Source organism: Microcaecilia unicolor, chromosome 1 (assembly GCF_901765095.1).
Source record: "Microcaecilia unicolor chromosome 1, aMicUni1.1, whole genome shotgun sequence".
NCBI classification, from domain to species: Eukaryota; Metazoa; Chordata; class Amphibia; order Gymnophiona; family Siphonopidae; genus Microcaecilia; species Microcaecilia unicolor.
This window is the reverse complement of record NC_044031.1, coordinates 8744344-8763921: the sequence shown is the minus strand read 5'-3', so window position 1 is coordinate 8763921 and position 19578 is coordinate 8744344. Positions and strand designations below refer to the sequence as shown.

Below are 19578 nucleotides of genomic sequence, written 5' to 3'. Positions count from 1 at the left end.
TCTTCACAAAAGTGGTGATAGGGAAGAAGCTGGAAACTACAGGCCGGTAAGCCTCACTTTGGTTATTGGAAAAGTAATGGAAGCCATGCTGAAGGAAAGGATAGTGAATTTCCTGGAAGCCAATAAGTTGCAAGATCCGAGACAACATGGTTTTACCAGAGGGAAATCGTGCCAAACGAATCTCATTGAATTCTTTGATTGGGTAACTGGAGAATTAAATCATCAACGTGCTAAAGACGTAATCTACTTAGATTTTAGCAAAGCTTTTGACACGGTTCCCCACAGGAGGCTCTTAAATAAACTCGATGGGCTGAAGATAGGTCCCGAAGTGGTGAACTGGATTAGGAACTGGTTGACGGACAGACGACAGAGGGTGGTGGTAAATGGAGTTTGCTCGGAGGAGGGAAAGGTGAGTAGTGGAGTACCTCAGGGATCAGTGCTGGGGCCGATTCTGTTCAATATATTTGGGAGTGACATTGCCGAAGGGTTAGAAGGTAAAGTTTGCCTATTTGCGGATGATACTAAGATTTGCAACAGAGTGGGAGGGAGTGGAAAGCATGAAAAAGGATCTGAGGAAGCTAGAAGAATGGTCTAAGGTTTGGCAATTAAAATTCAGTGCCAAGAAATGCAAAGTGATGCACTTAGGGAGTAGAAATCCAAGAGAGGCGTATGTGTTAGGCGGTGAGAGTCTGATAGGTACTGAGGGGGAGAGGGATCTTGGGGTGATAGTATCCGAGGATCTGAAGGCGACGAAACAGTGTGACAAGGCGGTGGCTGTAGCAAGAAGGTTGCTAGGCTGTATAGAGAGAGGTGTGATCAGCAGAAGAAAAGAGGTGTTGATGCCCCTGTACAAGTCCTTGGTGAGGCCCCACCTGGAGTATTGTGGTAAATGGGAACCCTCCAATCCCCCCCCCCCAAAAACCCACTGTACCTACATCTAGGTGCCCCCCTTCACCCATAAGGGCTACGGTAATGGTGTACAGTTGAGGGGAGTGGGTTTTGGGGGGGGGGGGTTGAGGGGCTCAGCACCCAAGGTAAGGGAGCTATGCAGCTGGGAGCTATTTTAATTTTTTTTAAACATTTTTATAAGTGCCCCCTAGGGTGCCCAGTTGGTGTCCTGGCATGTTGAAGGAGTGGAACGCCGAATACTACCCTAATACTGCTGAACAACAGGACAACCTCATGTTTTGTGCCTACTGATGGACTTATGCACTCTACCTCTGCTTTTGGCTGTTTAGCCACACCTTATTACTGCACTGGACATTTGTGCCTTATCCAGTTTTACTGGTTACTAACGAAAAAAGATTGTTGTTTACTAATGTAAGGACAGAATGCAGGACTATTAGACATATAGCTTGTAACAGTAGTTTGCAAGGCCTATACAAGACTAGCTTGCATGTAGCAACGCGACCTTGGAGGGTGCTGACACCCCCTGCATTCCTGAGCCGAACCTTATCTCCTGTGCTAGAAAGGAGCATTGTGTGTGTGTGAAGAATAAGCTGCTAAGTTTCGTTTTTCTTGCCAGTATCATTTCAGTGTTATGACGTGAGTATGTACTGGGACTACAATTTTGTACTGTAAGAACTACAAAAGTTTACTGCGCATGCCAGTTGTGATGTGTAAGGGGCCAAATGCGCAGGCCCAGTAGGGAAGTATAAATGTAAGTGTCAGATGATTTATGACACACAGTGTCCCGAGACTACTCGGTGCTGTTCACTTGCTAGCAATAAAGTTGCCTTGTTTGGAACCAAAGTTTGCCTTTCGTCTCCTGATTTTCCCACCTGTTTCATTGGCGACCCAGATGGGACAGAAGTAGAAAGGGGAATCGGATTATATTCTTCCCCTCCCCCACTGTGGTCGGGTCAGGTTATCGATCCCCACCCGAGAAGCTGGTGAGTGGCCACCGCTGATTTCAGCGTCCATCTCCCGGAGGAGGGTCGATCAACTCCGCCTGACTGTAGAGGGGGCTGTGTGGTTCCGGCAAGGCACCTTTTCTATTTCAGAAAGAAGCGTACGACGGCGCAGCCTGCGACCCCGGCGGACAGGCGAGTATACTCTACGTAGTGACCGGCCCAGTAAGGACCGAAGAAGAGGCGTGATCACCCTCTTTTAGCCAGTGACTAATATGGACTATTGGTATACGACTAGGTCCCGAAACTCACTAGGCTCCGGCGACGAAACCGAGCGGCGAACGGGAGGGTTTCTTGTGGCGTATGAAAGTGTGTGAATGGGCTTGCAGTTCCAGGCCGGGCGACCGCGTCCTGGTCAGGCCGAGTGTTGACCCTTTTGTGTCTGGTGGAACGAGACCCCTTACTCCTCCACCGCCCCTTCCCCCTTTGTCCGTCACCTGTCCTTTGGCACTCAGGTTAGGATGGGCGGGGGTGGGTCTTCACCGTTAGACTTAATGACGGAACACTTTAGCGAAGTGTTCGACCAAGATAAATGTAGCAGGGCCGGGATGATACAGAGATGTCAATTTATGTGGCCAGGGCTTGGAATTGCCGGATGGCCCCCGGGAGGGTCATTCGAGTATGAAAAAGTGGCGGCGGTCATGAATATTGTCATAGTTGAGGGAAACCCAGGCTGTCCCGAGGACATCCCATACATAGAAGCGTGGTTGGATGTAGTCCGGGACCCGCCGGCTTGGGCCCAACGGAAGGTAGAAAAGGCCGCCCTCATGGTGGTAAAGCAGAGAAAGGGCCGGAAAACTAAACTTAAGGCCCTGCCGACCCATGCCTTCGCTCTCCAAAGCTCGGCAACCGCTGCCGTTCAGAAGGCCGCAGGGCCCGCCCCCATACGGCCTACCGCCCCTAGCGCTGAAGCCACTGAGACCACGCCCCCTGCTACCATTGGTAAGGTAGGAGCTACGCCCCGTACGACCAACACACTTTCTAGAATGAAACCCCCAAAGGAAACCCTAGGGAAAGTTCAGGGTTTGCCCAAAAAGAAGCCTCCGAAGGCCCCGATACTTGCTACGGCGGAAGCATACGAAGACGACATCGCGCCACCGCCGTATGCCCCGATATACCCCGACATCGCGAGCCTGGAGGAGGGCCCGGATAACGATGATGCTTCCGGGTCAGAGTCGGAGGCCGGAGAGACGTCCCGTCCAGACTCACCTGAGTTACCGGGCCCCGCAACCATACGGAAGAGTAAACGGGTTGTGAAGAACATTACTCGGTTCCCCCAATCGAGTCCGCGCAACGCCCTCCCTTCGAGCAGGAAAGAGGGAGCCACTAACCTATTCCCAGTTCGACAATCTACCACCTATACCCCTAACCCGGCGGAAGGGGGGGGCCAGCCCATTGAATCAACAGTTTATAGCCACGTTCCCTTCTCAAGTGCCGACCTGTATAACTGGAAATTGCATGGGCCGTCCTACGACCAGAAACCCGAGCAGTTGGTGGAGCTGGTGGAAGGCATTATATACAGTTATAATCCGACTTGGGGAGACCTTAGGCAGTTGAGCGCCCACATCCTGACCACTGAAGAACGCCGCCTGTTACAACAAAATATGGAGCAAGCTGTCCGGGATGCGAACCCCACCCATGCCAACTTACAGAATCTAATAGAGACGGAGGCGCCCCTCGCTGCTCCTGCGTGGGACTACCGAACCGCTGAAGGCCAAACCCTTATCCGCCGATACCAGCAGGCGTACCTGGCCGCCTTAAAGAAGGGGAAACAGAAGGTTACCAATATGGGGAAAATTCACAGTGTAGTCCAACAAAAGGACGAGAGTCCGGGGGATTTTCTGGAACGGCTTATGGAGGCATTTAGAAGGCACAGCCCGATAAACCCCGAAGACCCCAGGAACCTCCCAACCGTAGTTATGAGTTTTGTTAGCCAGTCGGCACCGGATATACGAAGAAAGCTGCAGAGAACGGAGGGGTTCGAAGGGATGAGCCTCAGCCAACTGAAAGCTATAGCGGATCGTGTATTCGGATATCGCGACCAGGAAGAGAAGACGGAGGCCCGAAAGGAATCGACCAGGCGGATGCGGGAGAAGGCAGATGTGTTGGCCACGGTGCTGGAAGAACGGATGAGGTCTAGACCAAAGGGGAGGGGCAGAAGAACAAGAGGAACGCGGTCCCCCATAGGACGTAACCAGTGTGCAAATTGTCGACAAGAAGGACACTGGTGGGCTGATTGTCCAGAGGAGATACGGGACAGCCCGAGAGAAGAGGAACCATGGGACCGGCAGAGAGAGGAGGAGACGGGCGACCGTACAGGGGCCCCCAGACGAGGCCGGGGAAGGGGCCGAAGAGATAGAGGACGGGATGACCGGAGGGAATGGCAGATGGCTGTGGACGCTACCCGAGACAGCACAGCATGAAGAAACCGGGAGGGCAGAGTCCCCACTGACCCTCTGGTGGAAATTCGGGTGGGGACAGAGTCTATGAAGGCCTTACTAGACACGGGGGCCCAGCGATCTGTTATCACCACCGCCATAGCCCCAGCCACGAAAGAAACTATACCAATTGTGGGAGCCTCCGGGAAATCCCTTGCAGCCCCCCTCCTCAAGGAACGCCAAGTCCAGATCGGAGGGACAATGGTGTCTCATCAGTTCATACACATCCCTGGATGTCCAGTCCCCTTGATTGGTCGAGACCTACTCTGTAAGCTCCAGGCCACCTTGAAGTTCAAGACCACGGGTGAAGTGGAAGCTCGCTTTGAAGATCGGCCAGTGACACTTATCTGCCCGGTGAGGGAAGAATGGAGACTACACGCTCCCCCAACCGTAGGGCCTGGCAGCTGCCGTTACGACCAGAATACCCCTTTTGCCCAGCAGAGGCGAGCCATAATGGATGAAGTGCCTGGTGTATGGGCAGAAGTGAACCCCGGAGGACTGGCCGTTAACGCTATCCCCATCTGGATTGAACTCAAACCAAATGCTCAAGTTGTCAACCAAGGACAATACCACATCCCCTATGCAGCCCGGCATAGTATGCAAACTCATCTACAGAAACTCCTCCAACAAGGGGTCCTTAAACCGATCAGATCCGCGTGGAATACCCCATTGTTGCCCGTCAAGAAGCCAGGAACCTCCGAATACAGACCCGTCCAGGACTTGAGGAAAGTCAACAACCAGGTGGCCGACATAGTTGCTCTCGTACCAAACCCCTACTCCATCTTAGCCCAAGTGCCATCCCAGACCAAGTGGTATAGTGTCATTGATCTGAAGGACGCCTTCTTCTCCATCCCCCTTGCTGCCGACAGCCAGAAGTTGTTTGCCTTCACGTGGGAAGACTTACAGACGGGAACCAAGCAGCAATATACATGGACCCGGCTTCCTCAGGGGTTCAAGAACTCCCCCACCCTCTTTGGTGACCAGCTTGCCCAGGACCTGAAAAGGTACCAAGATGAGTACGGGCCGGTCGTCCAATACGTGGATGACCTGTTGGTGGCCCGGGAAACGTACACGGACTGTGCAGAAGCTACTTTTTACCTCTTGAAAACCCTGGAAGCCCAGGGGTACCGAGCCAGTCACAAAAAGGCCCAGATATGCGAGATCGAAGTCGAGTATCTGGGGTTTCGCCTCCGAGAAGGAACCCGAAGGCTCGGTACCCCCCGAACCCAAGCTATCCGCAACCAACCCACCCCTGTGAATAAGAAGGAATTGCGAGCACTCCTCGGAGCCGCTGGATACTGCCGGATATGGATCATCAACTTCGCTGTTCTGACCCATGATCTGTACGCCAAGCTAAAAGGACCTGAACTCGAGGGCCAAAACCTCCAGTGGGAGAAAAACGAACTGAAAGCCCTTCAGGACCTCAAAGAGGCCCTTGTGGCCCCACCAGCGCTCGGACTGCCAGATGTGACTAAGCCGTTCCACTTGTTCGTCGACGAAAAGAAGGGACTGGCACTTGGAGTCCTCACCCAACTGATCGGCACCTGGCAGCGCCCTGTAGCATACCTCTCCAAGAGCATGGACAACGTGGCACGAGGATGGCCGGGCTGTCTCCGAAGCATTGCAGCGGCCTGTCTGCTGATACATGAGGCCAACAAACTCACGTTTGGCCAAACACTTTTTGTGACCACACCCCACACCATCCGCGGCCTACTCGAGAGCCACGGACCTAGATGGATGACCAACTCCCGATTGGTTAAATACCAAGCCCTCCTGTGCGAAAATCCGGAGGTGCGGATCCTGGACACGACCAACCTCAATCCTGCCACCCTCCTCCCGGCCCCTGAACCGCCATTACACGACTGTGAGGAGGTAATGGCCACAGTGCATTCTAGCAGACCTGATCTCAAGGACCAACCCTGGCAAGGGGGCATCACCCTGTTCACCGATGGAAGTAGCCAAGTAATAGAGGGAAGTCGAAGAGCTGGCTATGCTGTTGTATCTGAGGACCACGTGATCGAGGCTATGGCCCTGCCGCCCGGAACGTCAGCCCAGAAAGCGGAGCTGATCGCCCTCACCAAAGCCCTCCTGTGGGCTGAAGGAAAAGTTGTTAACATTTACACTGACTCCAAATACGCTTTCCTCACCCTCCAGGTGCATGGAGCCTTGTACAAGGAGAGGGGATTTCTGACAGCTGAAGGAAAAGGACTCGCGAATGCCACTGAGATTTGCCAACTACTCGAGTCAGTCTGGAAGCCAAAGAAAGTAGCTGTGATGCATTGCAGGGCCCACACCGGCCGGACGGACCCTATCGCCCGTGGTAACCAGCGGGCGGATGATGCCGCAAAAAGGGCAAGTCAGCTCCCTTACTCATCTCATCCTTCTGACCCCGTACTCGTCGTCCAGCTCCCCGCAGAGACCCCTATCTACACCCCCCAAGAAACGGAGTGGGCCCGACAAGAGGGCCTGGAGTCACGCAATGGATGGTGGATACTACAGGACGGGCGCATATGGATACCCGAAGCCCTGGCCTGGGCAGTGACCAAAGAGGCCCATGATCGCACCCACCTGGGCAGAGACGCTCTGGGGCGCCTACTTGAGAAAACTTATTACATCAACAGACTGTCCCTGTGGACCAAAAATGCTTCCAACCGATGCGCAGCTTGTGCCCGGAACAACCCTCGAACGGGGCCCGGTCCTATGCCAGGACATGTTCTCCGAGGCACTAGCCCCTTCCAAGTCTGTCAGATTGACTTTACACACATGCCCCCGGCACGAGGCTACAAAGCTATCCTCGTCGCCGTGTGTACCTACACCGGATGGATTGAAGCCCAGCCCACTAGAACGGAAATGGCTAAAGAAGTCACCTCCCTACTGCTTCATCAAATCCTACCCAGATACGGTCTCCCCAAGCAAATAAACTCTGACAACGGTCCCGCCTTCGCCAGCGAAGTAACACAACAGCTCAGTACCAGACTGGGCCTCGATTGGAAGTTGCATTGTGCCTGGAGACCCCAAAGCAGTGGAGTAGTGGAGAGGGCCAACCGATCCCTGAAGAACCAGCTAGCCAAGCTATGCCAAGAAGCAAAAGCCAAATGGCCCGACCTGCTCCCACTGGCCTTGCTGCATCTTAGGTGTACCCCCAAGGCTACCGGCCTTACTCCTTACGAGATGATGTATGCTAGGCCACCACCACTACCCTCTTTTCCCGACTCCTTGCAGATACAGGGCGAGAGTTCCTTAGTGAAACAGATGAAAGCATTACATGAGGTAGTGCAAGACATCCAGCAATACACTGAAAGAGTAGCTCCCTTGGTTCTCACCAGTCCCACACATCGGTTCAGGGTAGGAGATGAGGTCTGGGTAAAAGAGTGGGATGAATCTGACTGTCTAAAGCCCAAATGGAAGGGGCCCTCCCTTGTTCTCCTAACGACCCCAACCGCTGTTAAAATTGCAGGAAGCTCGGTGTGGATACATTGGACCCGACTGAAACCTGCCGCTCCCACTAACAGCACCCCGAAGCGTTGGACTGCTCATCACCATCCAGACGCTCCATTACGGCTGACCTTAAGAAAGACGTGAACCACCAGATTCATGCCTGCCCAGCAACAGGAACTCAGCTTCTGGACCCACTGCGTTTTTGGCTCCCTGTTTATCGCAGCCTTCATCGTGGGCCTCATTATCTTCTTGCTGCAAAAGCTCGGATACCTCCCACCAAATCTATAATGCTGAACATCTTCCTTCTCCTGTGTGCAGTCCCGAGCTATCCTACCACCCTGAGCAAGAATTGCACCGAATGTTTGCGCCTGGTGCGCCATCGTATAGAGGGAGGATATCACCTGGTTACCACCCTCATCCACCAGACGCAGCCCCCAGAAGGCGGTTGCCAGCTTCTCCCGACTTGTGCCCTCATTACCCCGAATGGCCTCCAACAGTTCCACAGATGCCTCCAAGGCAATCTCACTATCTGCCATAGCCCTACCAAGCCAAGATACTACAATGTCACCCTCAGCGTAGGACTCCCTGCGTATGTGGCCGGGCCCCCGGGAGTCGAGGGCGATGGCATTTTATATTACGTAAATTCCACTCGCATCCTCGTTGGTGGCATCCAAACTATAGCAACCCTAACCTTCGACGTCTGTGCCGCCATGGACAAACACCCTTGGTCTCGTAAATGTGGTAGCCAGAGTTGGCGTCAGGCATATGTGAACGACCACAAGTATGTCTGCCCTTTCAGTCCAGACATGAGATGCTGCTCCCCGTGGGTTTGGCTCCCATGCGCCGGTGACACTCGAGCCTCGGGCTGGGACCGAGTATGTGCTTATACGGGAGGAGGATATGCCGGATGCACCGGCCTAGGCGAGTTTCGTCGAGGTTCTGGTAACTATGTGTCCCTAGACTGGCCCATTCGAGGACACGATATGCCATGGAGAGGGACGTGGGGCCTTGGCATTGACGGTGGAGGAATGGATCCCTTGACATATATTACCATATATCAGAGCCTCGAAACAAAGCCTCCTACGCACTACCAGACTACTGTTGTCGGCTACCAAGAAGTATTCGATGAAATTGCTCGTGCTGAACAGACCGAGACTAAGTTCCCCATCTCCCCAGAAGCCCGGAATATGTTCCTTAACTTGGCCGAGAACATTGCCCTCTCCCTGGGAATTGCCAACTGTTTCGTCTGTGGAGGCACCGACATGGGTGAACAATGGCCCTGGGAAGCGAGAGAGATCCGACAGCAAACATGGGATGCACTTAACACCACTAACATTACCTTTCCCCAGAGGCCGAAGCCGTACGAATGGGCCTTGAGAACAAATATCATAGGTACCCTCTGCGCTAGTCGAGCGCCATCGAAGCGGTACTCTGTACCAGTGGGAGATTCTGCTTGCACGGGGGTTCTTCAGTATAATGGGAGCCGGACGACCTGGTGGCAAACGGATAACCTGCCCGCCCCGGAACCTATCTGGACAGAACCCACCTTGAACACAACATGGACATACGGAGGAAACGCCTCCCTCAAGTGGGTAGCCCCGGGGGGCTACTACTATATCTGTGGGCGCAGGGCCTACGAACAGCTCCCGGCCCGCTGGTACGGTACCTGTCTCTTGGGCACTGTTCGACCTAGCTTTTTCCTTCTGCCCCTGCAAATTGGCGAAACTTTGGGTATCCCCCTATACGTGGAAAAAGGGCCAGATAACCCTGCCAGACGTAAACGGTCCTTTCTAAACACCAAGCCCAAAGTCCAAATTGGAGACTGGAAAGACAACGAGTGGCCGCCAGAACGCATCATTCATTACTATGGACCGGCCACATGGGCTGAAGATGGTACATACGGGTACCGCACCCCTATCTATATGCTGAATCGCATTATTCGCCTACAGGCCGTGCTCGAAATCCTTACTAACGATTCGGCCTTTGCCCTCAATATCCTAGCCCGACAAAACACTAAGCTCATTACCGCAGTTTACCAAAATCGCTTGGCTCTTGACTACCTCCTAGCCCAGGAGGGCGGGGTGTGTGGCAAGTTTAACCTCAGTAATTGCTGCTTACAGATTGATGACCAGAGCCATGTCATCAAAGAGATAACTGACCGGATGGTCAAATTAGCCCACGTCCCCGTCCAGACCTGGAACAGCGCGTGGGACTGGACTTCCTCCCTAACTAGCTGGTTGCCAACCTCCGGGAGCCTGCAAGGCCTCCTTGTCATGGGTGGCCTGTTTCTGTTGTCCTGTTTACTAATTCCTTTATCTCTTCCCTTAGTTTTCAGGTGTCTCCGCTCCACCATGGAAAGCATCGCTGACCGCCGTGCTGCTGCCCAACTTATGGCTCTCCAGATGTACTCTCCCATTCCCCAGTCTGATGAAGCTGACGATGAAGCATCTTGTGGCTGACGTGCACCTTTCACCCCCTGAGTCACTTAATGGGCCATTACCCTTGTGCCAGCAAAAGACCGGCTACAAAGGGGGGGGGGGATTCCTCTAGGGACCCTCCGTCTCAACCCCGGCGAAGCAACCAACGGCTGCGCAAGGGCTTAGGGCTCGCCTGTTGCCTCCCTCGCTGACTATCCTTGTCCTTTCTTTCCTTTTCAGGGTTCATGGAGGTGATACTCTCCACCAGAATGGATGTTCAAGTATCAAAAGGGGGGAATGAAGGAGTGGAACGCCGAATACTACCCTAATACTGCTGAACAACAGGACAACCTCATGTTTTGTGCCTACTGATGGACTTATGCACTCTACCTCTGCTTTTGGCTGTTTAGCCACACCTTATTACTGCACTGGACATTTGTGCCTTATCCAGTTTTACTGGTTACTAACGAAAAAAGATTGTTGTTTACTAATGTAAGGACAGAATGCAGGACTATTAGACATATAGCTTGTAACAGTAGTTTGCAAGGCCTATACAAGACTAGCTTGCATGTAGCAACGCGACCTTGGAGGGTGCTGACACCCCCTGCATTCCTGAGCCGAACCTTATCTCCTGTGCTAGAAAGGAGCATTGTGTGTGTGTGAAGAATAAGCTGCTAAGTTTCGTTTTTCTTGCCAGTATCATTTCAGTGTTATGACGTGAGTATGTACTGGGACTACAATTTTGTACTGTAAGAACTACAAAAGTTTACTGCGCATGCCAGTTGTGATGTGTAAGGGGCCAAATGCGCAGGCCCAGTAGGGAAGTATAAATGTAAGTGTCAGATGATTTATGACACACAGTGTCCCGAGACTACTCGGTGCTGTTCACTTGCTAGCAATAAAGTTGCCTTGTTTGGAACCAAAGTTTGCCTTTCGTCTCCTGATTTTCCCACCTGTTTCAATGTCAGGGGGACCAGTGCACTACAAATGCTGGCTCCTCCCACGACCAAATGCCTTGGATTTCACCGGGTTTGAGATCACCGTCATTATTTTCCATTATGGCTGAAAACCGATTCCAGCAATCCCAAACCTGGCCATCTCTGACATTTGGCCAGGCCCAACCGTATTATCGAAGAAAAAGATGGCCGGCCATCTTTTTCGAAAATACGGTTGGCTCCACCCGTTTGCGGCACCGGAGATGGCCGCCCATAGAGATCGCCGGCGCCGTTCGATTATTCCCCTCAATGTAAACTAACTTTTCAGCCATCTTGCAGAAAACCACAGTATGATAACTGAAATATCGATTACCTGCAGTGCATAACTAAGCTGTGGACCGGGATGGAGGATGTGGTCAAAGGAACTACGATAGAGGGGTTCAAAAGAGGTGGAAAAGTCCATAAAAACATTTTTAGTCAGGTAGACTTGGCAGAGCCATTGCTCGTCACTGGAAAATGAATCATGAGAATTAGATCTACTGTTTGGGATCTACCAGGCACTTGTGACCAGACTGCCCACTATTGGAGACAGGATCAAGACTCCGATGGCTGTTATACCAATGTGGAAAGACCAGGGGTGTAGCCAGACACCAAAGTTTGGGTGGGCCTGGGCCCAAGATGGGTGGGCAGAAGAACCCCGCCTCATCCCACAGATGATGTGGTCTCTCCTCTCACCTGCATGCCATATGGTCTCTCAAATATCCTCCCTCTCCTGAATACCTTTTAAGTAGCAGATTTTCACCGGCAACGGGCAGCAACTAATACACACTGCTGATGTTGGCTCCATACCCTTCCCTCTGATGCAACTTCCTGTTTCCGCCTAGGCAAGAATACATCAGAGCGAAGGCTATGGGGCCGGTGCGAGCAGTATGCATCAGTCACTGCTCACTGCAGGCGAAGATCTGCTATTTACAAGGTATGCAGGAGGGACAGTTGTTTCGAGTTTTCAGCTGGTGGGGCTTGGGGATCCCTGCCAGCCACATTATAGCCATGCTGGTACTGGGTGGGCCTGGGCCCACCCAAGCCCACCCTTGGCTACGCCACTGGGAAAGACCAACAAGGAGCTTTTAAATATCAACTTGAGTGAGGGAGATCATCCATTTCTTTTTTTAAATCATGTTTATTATTCATTCTGCACTTGAAACTTACAACCAATAGGCTTTACATTTCTACATCCATTATCATTTCTGGAAATCTCGGTTCCAACAGTTTTTCATATTTTCTCCCCTCCCTCCCTCCCCCCCTCCCTTTCCCTCCTCCCACAGGTCTCAGGCATTCAGTATTCTACTCCTAGTCACTGGTCAGGGTGTCCCAATATGGAGACCAGGTTTTACAAAATAAGTCCCCTTTGTCCGAAGCAAGGTCTGTTATACTTTTGCCTTCTAGTGAGCACATTTGGATCATCAATGAGCACCATCGGCTGACCGTGGGGTATTCTTCTGTTAACCAAACTTGTAAGATTGCTTTTTTTCCCCATCAAGCTTGCCCTCTGTAGGAACGCCTTTATTCCAACAGGTGCTTGCCCTTGTATAGTGAATGTGTTAAAAAGTTGCTTTGGGGAATGATGCCACCTGGGATTTTCCATATTGCTGATACATGCTCAGCCATGTTTCTCCAGAACCTATGTATTTTTGGGCATGTCCAAAACATATGTCCCAAGTGGGATCTTGGGGTGAAGGGGGAGAGGGATCTTGGGTTGATAGTATCCGAGGATCTGAAGGCGACGAAACAGTGTGACAAGGCGGTGGCCGTAGCGAGAAGGTTGCTAGGCTGTATAGAGAGAGGTGTGATCAGCAGAAGAAAGGAAGTGTTGATTCCCCTGTATAAGTCGTTGGTGAGGCCCCCCCCTGGAGTATTGTGTTCAGTTTTGGAGGCCGTACCTTGCGAAGGATGTTAAAAAAAATGGAAGCGGTGCAAAGAAAAGCTACGAGAATGGTATGGGATTTGCATTCCAAGACGTATGAGCAGAGACTTGCTGACCTGAACATGTATACCCTGGAGGAAAGGAGGAACGGGGGTGATATGATACAGACGTTCAAATACTTGAAAGGTATTAATCCGCAAAAAAATCTTTTCCGGAGATGGGAAGGCGGTAGAACGAGAGGACATGAAATGAGATTGAAGGGGGGCAGACTCAAAAAAGATGTCAGGAAGTATTTTTTCACAGAGAGGGTGGTGGATGCTTGGAATGCCCTCCCGCGGGAGGTGGTGGAGATGAAATGGTAACGGAATTCAAACATGCGTGGGATGTGCATAAAGGAACCCTGTGCAGCAGGAATGGATCCTCAGAAGCTTAGCTGAAATTGGGTGGTGGAGCAGGTGGGGGAAGAGAGGTTGGTGGTTGGGAGGCGAGGATAGTGGAGGGCAGAATTTTACGGTCCGTGCCAGAGCCGGTGATGGGAGGCGGGACTGGTGGTTGGGAGGTGGGAAATACTGCTGGGCAGACTTGTACGGTCTGCGCCCTGAAAAAGGCAGGTACAAATCAAGGTAAGGTATATACATGAGTTTATCTTGTTGGGCAGACTGGATGGACCATGCAGGTCTTTTTCTGCCATCATCTACTATGTTACTATGTCACACTTCGGGCAAGAATCTGTCTCTCTCAGGGTGTCCCTGAATGCTCTGAGTGGTGATATGTAGAGACGAAATATGAATTTATACTGGGTTTCCCACCAATTCACATTTTCAGTTAGTTGGTAAATCCTCTTAATGCTTGTTTCCAGTTGCTCTTGGGGAACTCGTATTCCCAGTTCCATGCTCCACTGCTGCGCCACTTCGGTGTAACTGATCTGTTTGATCTCTCAGATGTGCATGGAAGTATGTCAGTGGTTCTCGGGCCTGGGCGTCCAACCCAAGCATGGCATTAAAACTTTCCCAAGTGTCCAATGTCAGAGCCTCTCTCGGCAGTGATTGTACGTAGTGCTGCAGCTGTAGATATGCAAACATATCTGTCTTGGGTAATTTAAACTCTCTACAAAGTTCTGTAAATGGCTTTATCTTGCCCTGCTCATTCACTACATGATACACATAACTCACCCCTTTAGTTACCCAGGTCTGGAATGTTCTTGAAGTACTCCCCGCTGGAAAATCCAGATTCCCCTGAATGGGCAGCATGGTGGTGGTTGAATTGTTAAGTGCAAAAAATGTACATAACCATCTCCAGGTTTGTCGCAGAGGTTTAAATATCGGGGTTACTGGGCCCAACTTCTGCGCCTGCCCCCCCCCCCCCCCCCCCCCCCCGGTGCCTGCAGCCAGCTCGCAAAATGCTGCCCTTTGAACCATTGTGTTTCTGATGATGTGACCGTAAAATACTCTGTGTTCCTAAACCAATCTGAGAGATGGCGCCTGCCGCTCGCTATTGACAGTAAGTGCACTTTCCCGGGGCAACATTGCTTTTTTTATTGTCATGCGCGCCCGTTTCCCCTGCCATAGAAATTTATTTAATTTTGCATGCAGCCACCTTTCGTCTTTACCCCGTAGATACATGGGCATCATTTGGTATGCATAAACCCAGACTGGGAACAAAATCATATTGTATAATGTTACCCTTCCCATCAGTGATATGGGGAGCGCCTGCCATCTGTCCAGCGATGTCCCCACTCTAGTTTTCAGGTTGGAGATCATCTATTTTATCTGCATCTCTGGTAATAATCAGTTTGGGTATGTTGTATATCCAGCAGAGAGGGGATAGTAACTGACCACTATTGGAGACAGGATCAGGACTCGATGTCTATTCTTATGCCTATGTCGAAAGACCAAAAAGGAACTTTTAAATAACAACTTGAATGTGTTCATATATTCTGTCTGCACCTCTGGTAATGATTAGCTTGGATATGTTGTATTTCCGAGATTGACCAAAGAGGGTCCAAATCTCCCGCAAAACGCACAAGCAACATACAAGAAAAGCGGAAGAGACCAAAAGGGCCAGACTGAAGACCGATAGTAAGAGCACCAAAATAATTTTATTAGGACCCAACACGGTCCGTGTTTCGGCCGAAAAGGCCTTCCTCGGGGGTCTTCAAATTGACGTATACAATTGTTGCCTCCAAGGTTGCATAGAGAAGCATTAGTGTTTATGCCCCGCTTCGGATAGCACCAGCGTCTTGTGCTCAGTTCATTCTTTTCATTTCATGCAACCTTGGAGGCAACAATTGTATACGTCAATTTGAAGACCCCTGAGGAAGGCCTTTTCGGCCGAAACACGGACCGTGTTGGGTCCTAATAAAATGATTTTGGTGCTCTTACTATCGGTCTTCAGTCTGGCCCTTTTGGTCTCTTCCGCTTTTCTTGTATGTTGTATTTCCATCAGGGAGGGGGTAGTAAATTTAGAAAGGGGATTTGTATTACTACAATAATACACAATGCTCTTTTTTTTTTCATTTAGAAGAAGAGGAGCCTAAAAAGAGTAATACAGAGACACATAACTGGAAGCTCAGTGAGAAGCCTGAAGGGGAAAAGATGTTATCAGAAAGCGAGACCGAGCAGACTTATTCCTGTTCTGACTGGGGAGAAAAGGAAAAACAAAAACCTTCACAAGGAGGCTCAGCTCTGTGTGAAAACAGTACCAGTAATATCATAGAGACAAGGGAAGAGGCGAGACACCAGATGAGCGATCAAAGCTGTTCATGTGATATTTGTGAGATGTTCCTTAGCAATCATTTAACTCCAAACTCACATCATAGATCTGATACTGAAGAGAGACCATCTATATGTACGGACAGTGAGGAAAACGTCAGTCAAAAGCGAGAACGACAGGGACAACAGAAAACGTGCATAAAAGAGAAACATTTTACATGTTCTGAATGTGGGAAAGGTTACAGTAGGAAGAAAGAGCTAATGCAACACAAGAAAACTAGTAAAGAAACTAGAATGTGTACAAGTACAGAGCATGGGAAAAGCTTTACGAACAAAGCAGACATTTTAAAACATGAGAAAAACATCACTGATGAGAGAATATCTTCATGTCCTGGATGTGAGAAAAGCTCCAACAAGGAAGAAAATTTTACAAAAAATGCAAAATTTCACCAAGGAAAGAGATCAGTTTCACGTACTGAATGTCAAAAAAGCTTTAGTCAAAAAGAAGCAGTCGCAGATCATCAAAAAACTCAAACGGGCGAGGAATCGGACACATCTACTAAATCTGAAAAAATAGTTTGCAGGAAGGCAAACCTTTCAAAATTTCAGGAAATCAAGAGACTTCATCAGGCACTGAAACCATTTACATCTACTAAGTGTGGTAACGGCTTCAGTCAGAAGGGAGAACTCAGTAGACACTGGAGAATCCACACAGGAATAAAACCATTTACCTGCGCTGAGTGTAATACAAGCTTCAGTCAGAAGGAACACCTCATAAACCACAAGAGAATCCACACAATTAAGCCATTTACATCTAGTGAATGTGGTATAACCTTTAGTATGAAGCAACCACTGACCAGACTTCATACAATCCTTACAGGAGTGAAACCATTTACATGTGGTGAGTGTGGAAAAAGCTTTAGTAGGAAGGGATCACTGACCATACACCAGAGAATCCACACAGGAGAGAAGCCATTTACATGTACTGAGTGTGGTAAAAGCTTCACAGCGAAGGGAAACTTCAAAAGACACCAGAGAATCCATTCAGGAGTGAAACCTTTTACATGCAGTGAGTGTGGTAAAAGCTTTATTCGGAAGGTAGCACTGATCACTCACCAGAGAATCCACACAGGAGTAAAGCCATTTAAATGTAGTGAGTGTGGTAAAGGTTTTATTCGGAAGTTAGCAATGATCACACACCAGACAATCCACACAGGAGTGAAGCCATTTACATGTAGTCAGTGTGGTAAAAGTTTTCGTTTGAAGCAAACACTGACCAAACACCAGACAATCCACATAGGAGTGAAGCCATTTACATGTAGTGAGTGTGGAAAAAGCTTTACTTGGAAGGCAACATTGACCATACACCAGAGAATCCACACAGGGGTGAACCTGTTTACATGTACTGAATGTGGGAAAAGCTTTATTGTGAAACAAAAACTAACTGTCCACCAGAAAATTCACACAGGAGTGAAACCATATACATGTACTGAGTGTGGTAAAAGTTTTTCTTTGAAGCAAGCACTGACCAGACACCAGAGAAGCCACACAGGAGAGAAGCCATTTACATGTAGTGAGTGTGGAAAAAGCTTTACTTGTAAGGCAACACTGATTGCACACCAAACAATCCACACAGGACAGAAGCCATTTACATGTACTGAGTGTGGTAAAAGCTTTATTCAGAAGGTAACACTGATTTCACACCAAACAATCCACACAGGAGAGAAGCCATTTACATGTATTGAGTGTGGTAAAAGCTTTAGGAGGAAGGGAACACTGGCCATACACCAGAAAATCCACACAAGAGACATGTAGTAAAAGCTTTAATGAGAAGACAACATTGACCATACACCTGCCATCTGAGTCAAGTTATTTGCATGTAATGAATGTGGAAAAAGTTTTAATGGGAAAAAGGAGACTGACCACACACCAGAGAATCCACACAGGAAAGAAACCATTTACATATACTGAGTGTGGCAGAAGCTTTATTGAAAAGGGAAAATTTCAATACACCAGAATACTCACACAGGACTGAAGGCATTTCCATGTGTTGAGTGTAGTAAAACCTTCAATTATGAGTGAAAACTAACAAGACACCAAAAAAATATATCCCATTTCAGGAGTGAAACCATGTACATGCACAGGGTGTGGTAAAGCTTCTGTCAGAATGCACAAATATAGTGGGAAAGATAAGTGTTACTCCAGGAAATGTACAAGGATCAAGCCCGGACACATGAATGGTTAAAGAGAGGAGAACTGAAAACTATGGATGAGAGATTGATAGGTGCAGCCCAGGGTTGCGGATTATGGACTCGATGGTTCACAGCGAATAGAGAAAAAAATGGTACAATCAACATCTCATAGCTGGCTGTGAAGTGCTGATGGCAGAAAAGTTTTATACAGAAAGACATAGCAAGGTGGCGCATCTCATTCATTGGAAACTCTGTAAACTCTTGAGTTTTCTTTTCTTTCCTTTTCTCTGCTTATTTTGTATTTTAAAATGTATTTTATGTAAACTGCCTAGAAATATCACTATGCAATGGGACAGTATATCAAATTCTTGTAAATATATAAAATTAGAAGATCAGTGTATCGGAAAAGCATCGGGATCATGATCCTTCAAAAAACTGAGCAAAGAGATTATGATAACCTGGAATATCCCCATCCTGACCAATACAAAGCTGGATGCATGAAAACCGGCCATAGTGATAAGAAAACACCAGAATAAGATTGATTATAGAAGTGTCAGTCCTGAGCGATTGCTTTATGAATTGTGTGGAGACAGAGAGAAAATCTTCCAGTATCAAGCACTGGTAGGCAGAGACCAAGATAATGTGGAAATGAGCTATAGTAATATTTCCCATCACGTTGGGTGCCACAGGCTTGAAGAAATTTTCAAACACACTTTGAGAAGTTGCCTATACTAAGATAGGAGTAAGTTCAAGACATTGAGGTTGTACTCCACATAATTTAGCTTAAGAGTCAGTTTCATTTCTAAATTGACCAAGGTGGACGCACTGCCCCCATAAGTGAAACTATTTACATGTAGCAAGTGTGGTGTAGCTTTGATGAGAAAAAAAAAACCCAACTTACTATGCACCAGAGAATCCGCATGGGAGTAAAACCATATGTACGTTTTGTGTATGGGAAAAGCTTTCGTAATGGAAGAGCTCCAGGTACAGAAACTTACATTCTGAGCCCTTTAATGACACCTCACGTTGCATCACAGCATCCTTTCAAAAGTGAAACCAAATGCCGAAATGGGAGTCTAAGGCTTCAGGTTTATGTTGGAGGCAATGGAATAAAGTAGGGACACTTGAACTTATGTGGTGGACTTGCCCCTACACTTTTGGAAACAAGTCCTCCCAATTGACTCACAGATTACTAATACACCTATAATTAATTCTGCATTACGAATGCTCTTGGGAGACGATCCTGATGGGATAATACCACAGAAGTATAAAAGACTGATTTCTGGTATGTTATGGGCAAAAAGAAGTGTAATTGTGAGAAACCGGAAAAGTCTGACTCCTCCTCCTGTAACACAAGGGCTTTGTAAAGTATGGGGAGTTGTGAATATGGAGCAAATAACATATGAACTCCGGGATCATAGGTGTGTTTTGAATGTGGACTGGCCCCTTCTCTTCTGTGGGAAATTCTACATTTTAATAAGACTCGAGTTAATGGTAGTGTTTCTCTCCTAACAATTTTACACTTGTTACTGGTCTCACTATTCCAGTTCAACAAATATTTGTGAAATGTATGAAATATTTATTAAATTTTTCAATATAAAACCTTAGCAGTG

At 48.9% G+C, this 19578-nt stretch overlaps 1 protein-coding gene across 1 annotated transcript in view; it reads left to right on the top strand.

Annotated features, from left to right (window-relative positions):
• Positions 1 to 18241, top strand: part of LOC115462867 (oocyte zinc finger protein XlCOF6-like) — a 28012-nt gene extending 9771 nt beyond the window's left edge. The window contains exon 2 of the mRNA XM_030192924.1: positions 15583 to 18241. Within this exon, the coding sequence (XP_030048784.1) occupies positions 15583 to 17588 (2006 nt within the window). The 3' untranslated portion in view covers positions 17589 to 18241. The remainder of the gene's footprint in view (positions 1 to 15582) is intronic.
• Positions 18242 to 19578: the final 1337 nt, after the last annotated feature.